This window comes from Entelurus aequoreus, linkage group LG06 (assembly GCF_033978785.1).
Source record: "Entelurus aequoreus isolate RoL-2023_Sb linkage group LG06, RoL_Eaeq_v1.1, whole genome shotgun sequence".
NCBI classification, from domain to species: domain Eukaryota; kingdom Metazoa; phylum Chordata; class Actinopteri; order Syngnathiformes; family Syngnathidae; genus Entelurus; species Entelurus aequoreus.
Window position 1 is genome coordinate 67,186,161 of NC_084736.1, and position 12,645 is coordinate 67,198,805.

Genomic DNA, 12,645 nt, shown 5'->3' on the forward strand with positions numbered 1-12,645 from the left:
ATATATATATATATATATATATATATATATATATGTATACAGTATATATATATATATATATATATATATATATGTATATATCAAACGAACATAACAAGAGGGTAATGAATCAACAATCTCTTTATTATCAAAACAACACACAACACAACAAAAACAGCAAGCTCAACCGTCAACGCGCACAGACACATAAAAGTCCTTTGGGTGCTCTTAAAGATGTTAACAACCATGTTGCTACTATGCTTTTAAAATGTAAAAAAGTGGCGACCGAATAATGGGCCGCGTAAACAGGATGTGGCGTAGGGGCTCCGCCTGTCCAAAATGGCTGTGCCCAGAGTGTACTGTACTGCACAGAAAGTAACAACCCCCAAATGGCTATGCAAAATGAATGAATGAATGAAACGTTTGTACACCGAGACATTGTTCACACAGAGGCATATTTGGCTCGATCTAAAAGTTCGTAAATCGGAAAGTTTGCAAATAGAGGGGTTTGTCAATCAAAGGTTCCACTGTATTTTTATCTAGCAATTCTATTACATCGACAGTTTCAACAAAAATGTTGTCCATACAAAGATAATAATCACCGTTGGCTGTTGGTGTGACCCCGGGATGCAGAGAAAAGTATAGCAACGTACAGGTAAAAGTAATTTTATTAGTAACAGAGCAAGCACAATAAAGCATGCAGCTGAAAAAAACACGACTAACAGCATGTATGTGCACCATGTACAAACAACAAACCAGTGTCATTTGATAAACCCTCCTGATTGGCAATCAGGGACAGGTGAGGGAGAACAGGGGCTAAGTAACCGCTTAACATGCCAACAAATGAAATGGAATTAAAGAAAATAAGAGCGCAAACAGGAAATGATACAAAACATAGGAGACTAATGAACAAAGTCCAAAACTTTCATGCGGTATCATGACATTAATAATGCTAAATTGCTGCTCAACATCAGAAAGTATTAAGTTAGCAATGTTTGTTATATTTAGTTAGAGTTTACATTGTTGTAGAACTGCAACACATATGTGTTGCAGTTTCTAATACTGTGTTTTGTTGACCTATAGCTACAAACAAGAAACACTTCTAGAACCAACCCTTAACTTTCTTGTACTCCAACATATCACATGGCTTATATTTATCTCTCAAAAATGCTCTTACATTACATCCATCTATTACAGCCACTACAGGAGCTAAACTAATACAATCCAGGCCTATTTTTATAGTATCTTAAATATTCTTGGAGACTGTTTGTTTAGCGGCCCCAAAAAGGCGACAGTTTGCTGTGATTTTTCTCTGCTCCTTGTTATAATCCTAGAAAAAGACGCCCTGGCACACACAGGAAGCTTTTCTTGGGTAGGACAAAGTCTATGACATCATCACTTTTTCCCGTTCACTCCTATCTGGTTTGAACACAGCAAATAGTGCAGAAGAAAAGCGGAAAACAGAGGATCAAAGGTCAACAAGGGGGAGATAACAATTGGTTGTGCTTCGGCCCTAAAGACCCAGTCACATCCACATCCTGTACTGACACACATCCCGCCTTACCTCGGAACTCCTCATCCGTCAGTCTCTTGTCGTTATTTTGCAAGTACTCCAACAGACCTTCCATGGCTTCGGGGTCCCCACGTGACACACAGTCGAAGAGAAGTGGGCGATTGAATACTTTCATAACCTTTGGGGCGTCCTCACTTGGACCGTCCTCACCGGATGTCTCTGTTTTACTACAAAGACACAGAAGCCACAAGCATTGCGATCAAACACATTGCAAAGTGTGTATAGTGCTTTAACGATGAGTTACAACAACAGAGATGATGAGCCAACAAGTCCACTCTCAGGTCTAACATCAGTGACCTGTGACCTGACAAATCTTCGTCTAAATATTACCACAGTCACACACCAACATCTTGTAGAACCAGAAGCTGTTAAACTTATCTTTACCTCCTGTAGGTGTAGCGGCTAAGTGCAGGGAAACCGCTCCCTAAATGCATGTCATATACAATGTCAATTACTGAATGACAAAACACTTCAAATTAAATTTCACAGCAAACTTATTCCCAGCCACTTCCTGCTCCGTCACTGATAAGAATATAATGACATAAGTCCCCATTATTTTTCACTAGCCCACACTGTTAGTGCTCGTCTCACAAAGGTCCAGTGCGGGGCTAAGATTCTGATCAAAGTAGAGTTGGGGAGGTTTGTACATTTATTTCTCAATGACATTTTTGTCTTTTCAGTAATTTTTTGTTGTATTTTGGCCATAATTTTTGTTGTTTTACTCCATTATACATACTTTGTCCTAAGAGGGTTTTTTCATGTTACATTTTAACATTTCAATGTCCAATTCTTTCACAAGTGTACGATACACTGGTAGTTAGTCCACAATACCCTAAAACCAAACCGGATATATAAATCCTTAATTTTTCAAAGGGCATGACATTTTTTTTTTTATTCATATATGAATATATATATATATATATATATATATATATATATATATATATATATATATATATATATATATATATATATATATATATATATATATATATATATATATATATATATACAGTACCGGCTAAAAGTTTGGACACACCTTCTCATTCAATGTGTTTTCTTTATTTTCAAGACTATTTACACTGTAGATTGTCACAGAAGGCATCAAAACTATGAATGAACACATGTGGAGTTATGTACTTAACAAAAAAAAGGTGAAACAACTGAAAACATTTTTTATATTCTAGTTTCTTCAAAATAGCCACCCTTTGCTCTGATTACTGCTTTGCACACTCTTTGCATTCTATCGATGAGCTTCAAGAGGTAGTCACCTGAAATGGTTTTCATTTCACAGGTGTCATAGTTTTGATGCCTTGAGTGACAATCTACAATGTAAATAGTCATGAAAATAAAGAAAATGCATTTAAATGAGAAGGTGTTTTCAAACTTTTGGCCTGTACTGTTTATTTATTTTTGTTATTATTATTATTATTTTTTAATATTATGTATTTATTTATTTTTTAGGGGCAGGGGTTGTTTTTTTTGTTTTTTTAGACGGGGGAAAGGTGCATGTTTATTAGAGGGAGGTTCCGCTATCTAAAATTGGAAAAAAATCTAAACATTGTCATTTTTGTTTATCTATGCATTGTGTTGTACGGCACTGTTAATGCGCAGTAAAGCAAATTGTAAACAACAATTATGTTATCCCTCAATCAAATTCAGCCCGACACAAAAATACCAAACATGTAATGTTTTTTTTAAGCCTTTGAATGCCTTTTGATAAAATTATGTCCTAGTTTTCAAATAGTACACATTTGCATAACATTAGTTATTGTACTAATTTAAACATTCAAGGACCCCGAAAGGGACAAGCGGTAGAAAATGGATGGATGGAACTATCTTATCAAAAGGCCTTCAAAGGGGTCAAAATTTAAAAAAATGTTTAATGTTTTTGTATAGGACTGACATTTATTGAAAATGTTTATTTAATTAATAAAGAAAAATTGTAAATGTTTTTACGCCTTTTAAAACTTTGAAAATAATTAAATTGTAATGTTCCCACAGGGTTATTTAAGTAATTGTTTTTTTCTACTGAAAAAGATAAATATTGAACATTTCCCCCCAATAATTTGTTTTAGTACAAAAAAGGCATCAAAGTAAATCCAAGCTTGATTTAAATTAAAAAAAGAAAAAAAAGTTTAAAAATCACATAAATAAAAAAAAGTGTGTTTTTTAGCAGAAAAAATTCTGCTTCGGGCCCCAGGTTAAGTGTCCTAATACTTTTTTTTTTAAGTGGCCTTGTGGTTAGAGTGTCCGCCCTGAGATCGGTAGGTCGTGAATTCAAACCCTGGCCGAGTCATACCAAAGACTATAAAAATGGGACTCATTATCCCTGCTTGGCACTCAGCATCAAGGGTTGGAATTGGGAGTTAAATCACCAAAATGATTCCCGAGCATGGCCACCGCTGCTGCTCACTGCTCCCCTCACCTCCCAGGGGGTAGAACAAGGGGATGGGTCAAAAGCAGAGGGTAATTTCACCACACCTAGTGTGTGTGTGACTATCAGTGGTACTTTTTAACTAAATTTTTCTGACATAGAAATCTGTGAGCAGGGAGTGTGCTGGGAGGAGGTCAGCCTAAATATTACCTCAACGTCCGCAGCAGCAACCAACAACATGTTCTCTGTTCGATCAGTGAAAGAAGCCCACAGTGTGTGAGACGAATGTGGCACACCTCTGTCTACATACTGTATGCGCGCCACTGCTATGTAGAAGTTTGTTATGACAATATTTTTACAACTCTTGTCCCAAAGAAAATAAATTCACTAATAACTCAACTTATTAAAGAAAGGATCATCTCCAGATGGAATCCATGTGTAAATGAGTGTTGTTTCTTACCCTCGGGGCAGCTTCTTCCTGCGTCGCTTCTGGTTACTTGTGTTCCTGTAGGTGCCATAGTCAAAGAGGGAGTCCATGGGTGCTTTCTTTGCACCTGGAACCACATTTGATTCATACATGGTGGATTCCAGCAGATCCATTGGGTTGGAAATGCCCTTCTTGAAAGCACCTTGGAACTTAATCCGCAGGTTTTGTCTGCCGTCTACAGGCTGGCCAGGCTGAATCGCCAACACCTGCACGGGGGAGCCCTCAGCACTCTCGAATAAGTCGGAGAATTCGGACAAGGGAAAGGTCGCTTCGTTCTCGGGCTGGGCGGCAACGCCATCGCCGGGGTCGACAGAGAGGGCTTGCCTGGCTGGTGCAGAGCTGACGGTGTCGGCCTTGGACAGGGCGAGGTGGCACCTTCTCAGGAGGGTCGCAGCAGAGCGGCCCTGGAATAAACACAATCACATGAGCGACGTCTGTGTCGCCAAAGTATCCACAACCTGTAGAAAGCTGCGTATATGCCATGAAGTTGCACATTTCCGCACTCGTTTCGCTCTTGACACACCTCAACTTTGTCTTTAAAAAGGGCGTAGGTCATGTTTTTGTGCGTATGTAAGCTTAATACATGAGGTTCGCTACCATTATCTTATAGCTAGCTTTATTTTTTTAAACATGGGAAAGAAGAAAGTGAATGATTTTCATTGAATTTAAGAAAGAAACCACCAAAAACATGATGTTTTCACCAACTTGGCGAAGCAATTCAAGCATATCACAGCTAGTCTGCACCATTACTTATGCAGAATGAGTCTAATGCCAGCCAAAAATATTAAAACAATATCTAAACGGTGGATATTTATCCATGAAAATATAGAAAATCTGCTGATGGTGCGTTTGACGGGGAAGCAACTAGAAGAAAATACCGTAGAAGTCCACTCTCTAAATACATATTTCATTATTATTACATTACTTCATAAAACTACTGTAGTTGTTAGTAGTACATTCTATTGTATTCTTTTTCATACAATATTTCTTATCTAAAAATAGTTTTTCTTTTTAAAAGGAATGTTAAATGTTAAAATGGCGCTGTTTTGGGGGGCCAATGACCAATTAAGTTGATGTCAAATAATTTCAATGGGAGTTGATTTAAGAAGTGTTTTAAGTTAAGAGCTCCAATTAAGCTTGTAGATTGAGGTACTACTTTTGTTTTATATTTGTATAACTGTTAAGAAATTATACTACAAATACATTCCTATAAAAACTGATTATTTTTATGTCTAGGATTTACTTTGGGGAAGTGTTGTTTCAAAATCTTTAATCCATAAACTATTGGATTGTTGAAAGTTTTATTGCAGTACAATACACCAACTTTTTCTCAATTCACTTTGACATAATTGACCTCTCAACTTTGTGTTTGTTTTAATGGGGTTTTTTTTCGATACATGTCAGATTTGGTACAATTTTGAAAAGAAAAAAGGTGTACAAATGACATAAGAGAATTAAATGTTGAATGCCTCGATGACAAAGTGGGTAGCACAGTGACTGTAGTTCGGGGCCAAATAATCACTTAATTAAATATTCAAACACAGTGTTACTGTTCAAACTGTGTGTAATGGTACAATGGCCAAAAATATTTAATATACTTGTTAAATAATACATCTGCTTTGTTTTATTAAACATTTAGGCCTACTACAGTACTGCATTTTATTGCTAGTCATTATGGTGGTACTTGGAGAGCCAAGTGTTTTCTGAGGTGGTACCTGGTGAAAAAAGTTTGAGAACCACAGATGTAGCAGAAATTATCCTCATTTAGCGTATTGTTAATACTATTTTGGTATGTTTTTTTTGTTATACTTTTTTGTGGTTGTGTGCAAAGTAACAATAGTGTTACTGCATTGTCTCTGAGTATCACAATGGTAACGAAGAACTAAGCAAAGGCACCCTGAATATGTCCATTTAGCTTATTTTAAAAGTTGGCCTCCTTAAAGGGGAACTGCACTTTTTGGGATTTGTGCCTTTCATTCACAATCATTATGAGACAAGAAGACAAAAGGTGTTGTTGTTATTGTTGCATTCTAACATGTAAAAATCAGCTAGCAATGCAGCTAATGGGATCAATCAATTCTACCTCTAAATCACTTTAAAAATGCATTCAAAAACCTACAACATTACTTAATTTATGTTTCTTAACCTGTATAATAACCAAGCTGTAGCAACGTTGTTATTGTAAGAGCGAACACTGAGGAACTCTTTTTCTAGTGTCGTAACACATCTGCATGCTTTGGTATTAGCCATAAAAAACAACTACGGAAAGAGATAGGCTAGCTTCTATGTCAGCACCCAAATCATGTTTGAGTTTTTAATGCACAACACTGTGATACGACACCAATCTGTACTGACTGAAAAACATGAACAATCATATTACAATATCTGTAAAGTATTAGCCCACATTTCATGTTTTGTTTGTATACAGCTAGCCAGACAGCGTATGTACTGTAGTTGTAATAATACGAATAGCATGCTGCGTGTATCATGATCGATATATATAGTCCAGCTGGCCGGGGATGTTTTTTCCGGTTTATTTAGGTAAGCACTCCATTTATGTTGAAATAGCTGGGCTTCAAGTTCCACTTTTACAGCTTCGAGTCAAGCCGACCTCACTCTCTCAGCTTCCGTCTGCTCCAACGTCTTACTCTTCCTTCAGGCTGGCTTCTAGAAGCAGTAGTTCATCCTCCGCATATTCAGCTTCAAAAATATAAGGTTGGGAATCGTCATTTGTCAAAAAATAGTCGTCTTCGTTGTCTCTTACCGAATCGGAATTGGGCTGCTATGGAAACGGAAATAAATGCGCGGAAGAAATCAGTCCCGGCAATGATTAAAATGATCAGAATACGGTAAATATTGTACATATTACATATTGTTACGAACATATGTGTTACCACATTATATACAGACTTTTCATAAATAAAAAATAGAATACTCGAAGAGAACCAATATGGATACAGAGCTAATGTTTCAACTTCAATGGCTTTAATTGAAATTACAGAAGAAATTACCAATGCAATAGATAGTAAAAAATGTGCGGAAGCGGTTTTTATGGATCTAACTAAAGCATTTGACACAATTAATCACAATATTTTAATCAAAAAACTAGAACGATATGGCATCAGAGGGTTAGTCTTAAACTGGATAAGAAGTTATCTAACGAACAGGAAACAATACGTGAAGCTAGGCGAACACACGTCTACAACGCTAAATATATCCTGTGGTGTACCTCAGGGATCAATACTAGGACCTAAATTATTCAATCTCTATATAAATGACATTTGTAAAGTTACAAAAGATTTAAAGTTAGTATTATTTGCGGATGATACAACAGTGTTTTGTTCAGGAGAGAACACACAGGAGATAATACAAATAATAACAGAAGAAATTAACAAATTAAAAAGATGGTTTGACAAAAACAGACTATCGTTGAATCTCAGTAAAACTAAGATAATGCTATTTGGTAACAGTAGAAGAGAAAGTCAAACACAAATACAAATAGACGGAATAGAAATTGAAAGAGTAAATGAAACCAAATTTCTAGGTATAATGATTGATGATAAATTGAACTGGAAATCTCACGTAAAAAATATACAACATAAAGTTGCAAGAAACACGTCAATAATGAATAAAGCAAAACATGTTCTAGACCAAAAATCCCTTAATATTCTCTACTGCTCACTAGTGTTACCATATCTGAGCTACTGTGTAGAAATATGGGGAAATAATTACAAAAGTACACTTCATTCACTAACGGTGTTACAAAAAAGATCAGTTAGAATAATACATAATGTTGGATATAGAGAACATACAAACCCTTTATTTATTGAATCAAAAATACTGAAATTCCACGACATAGTGAATTTGCAAACAGCTAAAATTATGCACAAAGCAAACTATAACCTGCTACCCAAGAATATACAACAATTCTTCTCAAAAAAAGAGGAGAAATATAATCTTAGAGAAAAACGTAATTTAAAACATTTGTTTGCACGTACAACACTTAAGACCTTCAGTATATCAGTATGTGGAATAAAATTATGGAATGGATTAAGCAAAGCAATCAAACAATGTACTAATATGATCCACTTCAAGAAACTCTTCAAACTTAAAGTGTTTACAAAGTACAAAGAAGAAGAACCATAACAAACATTCTCAATTTATTTCATTCATCCATTCATTCATTCTTAAAGTAATCTTACTTATCTCATCATATGAAATATGACTTACTTCACCAATTATTATTATTAAATTCTTACTATTATTTATTTATTTATTTTTATTGTGATTACTTATGGAGTTTATTGTGGAAAAAATTGTGAACAGGAAGTGAACAAAAAGTTTTGCAACTGTTATGTAAAGAAAAGGGGTAGGATTAAATAAGCTCTGCTTCTTCCTACTCCTTTTCGAACATGTTGAAAAGAGAAACTGGAAATTGTGATGTATCATGTTGTATGCTTGCATGTTCGAAATAAACTCAAACTCAAACTCAAACTCAAACTCAAACTTGCAGTGTGTATATAAAACGTTGATGGGGGTTTTGAAGTTGTTTTATAGCAGGGGTGTCAAACGTACGATCCGGCCCGCGAACAGGTTTTATCCGGCAAGCGGAATGAGTTTGTCAGGTATAAAAATGAGCCGACATTTTTGAATGAAAGAAACTGGTGTTCTAAATGTGTCCACTAGATGTCGCAATAGCAATCCTTTGTATCTTTGTAGATTATCCTACATATGTACAAAAAATAAACCACATGATGTTAGTGCACCAGTCAAGGAAAATGAGCAAACTACATGAATAACATCCTGTAATTTGATTTCGATATGTTTTTATCTTGATGGATTGAAAATTAACACCAATGAGTTGACTGATGAACATTATCACATAATTTATTCAAAAAGTATAAATAACAACAAATAAAGATAGAATACTATTAACCGCAACGTGTAAGTGTAAAAAAACCTATGCCATTTCCAATTCTTAAATGCAAATCAAAAAACACATTTCGGGCCATTTTTTCAATTTTCATTTCTGAAACAAAAGTTGGACAACTATTTAATGACACTTTTTTTAAAGTAGGACTCCTGCTGAACAAAGATGTTATCGTTTTGGTAAAAACATGCTAAACGCAAAGGAAAAACTAAAATACTGTTTCCGATTCAATTGGTCATCACACAGATAACCACGCATTTTTGAATTTTGGATGAACATATATTAGATTTTTGTGTTTATCTGGAAAAATAAATATCCATAAAAGGAAAACAGCACAAAATCCAATTTTATGGCAATATTTTGATGAAAATCAACCCTTTTTTGTTTGTTTTCAAATCTGCCATATATAGTAAAAACCGAAAAAGGGCCCTAACTTTGTTTTTTGATTTGCGTTTCAGAATTGGAAATAAAATGAAGGGAAGGTGCACAAACCGAATACTATTAACCGCAACATGTAAGTGTAAAAAAACAACAACAACATTATAATTTGTACATTTGTACAGAATGTGCTTGTTCTATTTTTATACAAAGAAAACCATCTGAAGTTGTCTTTATTTTGAAGTTATCGTGCCGTGATTTTACCAGTCCGGCCCACTTGGGAGTAGATTTTTCTCCATGTGGCCCCCAATCTTAAATGAGTTTGTCACTACTGTTTTAGAGGCTTTGTGACTTTTGTGACTCCATTTGCCGCATCATCCAAGCGTTTTTATCAACATTAAAATCCTAAAAAAAGACATATGTGACCTTTTCTCTCATGATGATTGTGAACTATATGCAAAATTTTAAAAAAGTGCAGTTCCCCTTTAAGGCTTCTGTACCTCATTCATCCCTTTTATCACGACTGTGCGCCAAATTCCTCTTCAGGCGGACTGGAAATGATGCTGAAGCATGTGGGCAACCTAAAAATAAAAAAAATAGGAGTTAACCACCAGGCTAATTATTGGAGTTTACGTTTTAAGACATGTCTGAGCAACATAAAAAGGGCTGTTTTCTGAAGTCTGGAAAAGTGGAAAACATAGCAAAGGTGGCGCCAAAAGAAATAAGGTGACTCTTGTGTCTGCTCTGTTATTGGTCAGGTGGACCAGCAGGCAAAATCACGCCACCTGTACTTTTAAGGGATTTACTCTTTACATGGAATAATCTCTCATTTCCCAGCCACGGTGGGAACATAAACACAGGGGCGTTTATACAACTTGTCACCCTTCAAAGCATCCTCTCAAATCCTGTGTTGGCTCCTGTCATTGCAATCTAATCTAAGCCCTGAGAAGGAGCAAGACAAACACTAGCGGGACGGAGAGGGGGGGGGGGGGGGCTGATAAAGAGCCATTACCATTGTAAGGGTAAATGGGGGTGTTGTACTTTTTGTGAAGTTGGAAAATTGTATTTTCTGCCATTTAAATGTGTGATTTATAAAACAAAAGACGTAAAATAAATTATTTAAAATTAATATAGACGTGAAATAAGGTTATTTAATTCGAATAAAGAACGTCAAAGACTACCTTCACCCCCTTATCAAAAATACAAAATGGTTTGTTCCACCAAGAGGGCGGCAAACACCTCACTCAACACGGAAGTCATAACGTCATTAGCTCCAGCATTTTGGAATAATGACGAGGAAAAGGAAGAAGGTTAAAATATAATAACTATCTGTTGCAGCATAGGAGAAAGTTAAGTACAAGTGTTTTTTGCGTCGCAATGCCCATGATGTGGTGCGTTCACAGACTCAATTAAAAGGGAATTGCGTTTTTTTTGTATTTCTGTCTATCATTCACAATCCTTATGTAAAATATGCACAAATTTTCTTTTTTTTTTTGCATTCTAACTTATAAATAAGCTCTAGCTAAAGTCAGCCAAAAATGGAGCTAATGTGAGTCGCCCTATTGCGCCTATAAAGCGCTCTAAAACCATCCAAAAGCCACCATCATTGTTTTATATACCGTATTTTTCGGACTATAAGTCACAGTTTTTTTCATAGTTTGGCCGGGGGTGCGACTTATACTCGGGAGCGACTTATGTGTGAAATTATTAACACATTACGGTAAAATATCAAATAATATTATTTAGCTCATTCACGTAAGAGACTAGACGTATAAGATTTCATCGGATTGAGCGATTAGGAGTGACAGATTGTTTGGTAAACGTATAGCATGTTCTATGTGTTATAGTTATTTGAATGACTCTTACCATAATATGTTACGTTAACATACCAGGCACGTTCTCAGTTGGTTATTTATACGTCATATAACGTACACTTATTCAGCCTGTTGTTCACTATTCTTTATTTATTTTAAATTGCCTTTCAAATGTCTATTCTTGGTGTTTGGTTTTATCAAATAAATTTCCCCAAAAAATGCGACTTATACTCCAGTGAGACTTATATATGTTTTTTTTCCTTCTTTATTATGCATTTTCGACCGGTGCGACTTATACTCCGGAGCGACTTTTACTCCGGAGCGACTTATACTCCGAAAAATACGGTACATAATGTAAGTAAATGTGTAATGTGGTTAAAGGCACATTCAGAATAACAATGTATATTTACGTATTTTGCTTATTTTATGCATACGGCGGCGTAATAATTTCCCAGACGCGTCACAACTTTCGCTTTTCCCTTTAACAACAAACACTAAGCATCAAGGAGCAGTGTTACTTAGTGCTAAACAAGATATACAAACTACGAACATAAAACAATCTCTTACTGTACAATGTCTGCTCTCATTGGGATGCCGACTAATGGGTTGTTTATATCTTCCCGTGTAGATGAAGAAATAATCATAATCCACACGAAGGATTAACAAAAAGTGCCTCAAACTAGAGTCTTTTCCTTGTCTTTCTTGCCGTCACTGGGTTTAAGTTGAATGTCAAAATTGACCAACTTCTCGGTTTATGACCACATCCTTCCCCTTTACAAGTGAGGGGCATGATTTAGGATCTCAAATTAACTTTCACCAGCTCAGAGGCGACGCAAATTCTTACTGGCTCAACATGTCAATATAGCTGCATAAGCTAGTTAGTTCGCCGCTAAAGATAGATTGTCTTTGTTAGCACTTATAATAACAATATCGCTAATGTAAATTGAGTATTATTGGCGGTTTTCAGATGTTTCTTTGGAGGGCTTTGTAGGCCAATTGGTGTACTCACATTAGCTGCATTGTTAGCCACCTCTTACTGGCCATATTTTATGACTTAGAATGCATAAAAAAAGAAAAACATATGTGTTCTTGTCTTACATAGGGATT

General features: G+C 35.7%; 1 protein-coding gene across 5 annotated transcripts in view; it reads right to left on the reverse strand.

Annotated features, from left to right (window-relative positions):
- trpv4 (transient receptor potential cation channel, subfamily V, member 4) overlaps positions 1-12,645 on the reverse strand; it is a 30,819-nt gene that overhangs the window by 16,073 nt on the left and 2,101 nt on the right. The window contains exons 1-4 of one of the 5 annotated variants that reach the window (XM_062051268.1): positions 10,225-10,677; positions 4,559-4,820; positions 4,390-4,483; positions 1,544-1,719 (exon numbers count right to left, since the gene is read on the reverse strand). In XM_062051268.1, coding sequence (XP_061907252.1) covers positions 1,544-1,719; positions 4,390-4,483; positions 4,559-4,820; positions 10,225-10,233 — 541 coding nt within the window. In that variant the 5' untranslated portion in view covers positions 10,234-10,677. Of the gene's footprint in view, positions 1-1,543; positions 1,720-4,389; positions 4,821-10,224; positions 10,678-12,645 lie in introns of those variants that run through there. The other 4 variants (XM_062051267.1, XM_062051266.1, XM_062051265.1 and 1 more) reach the window with 4 other exon arrangements.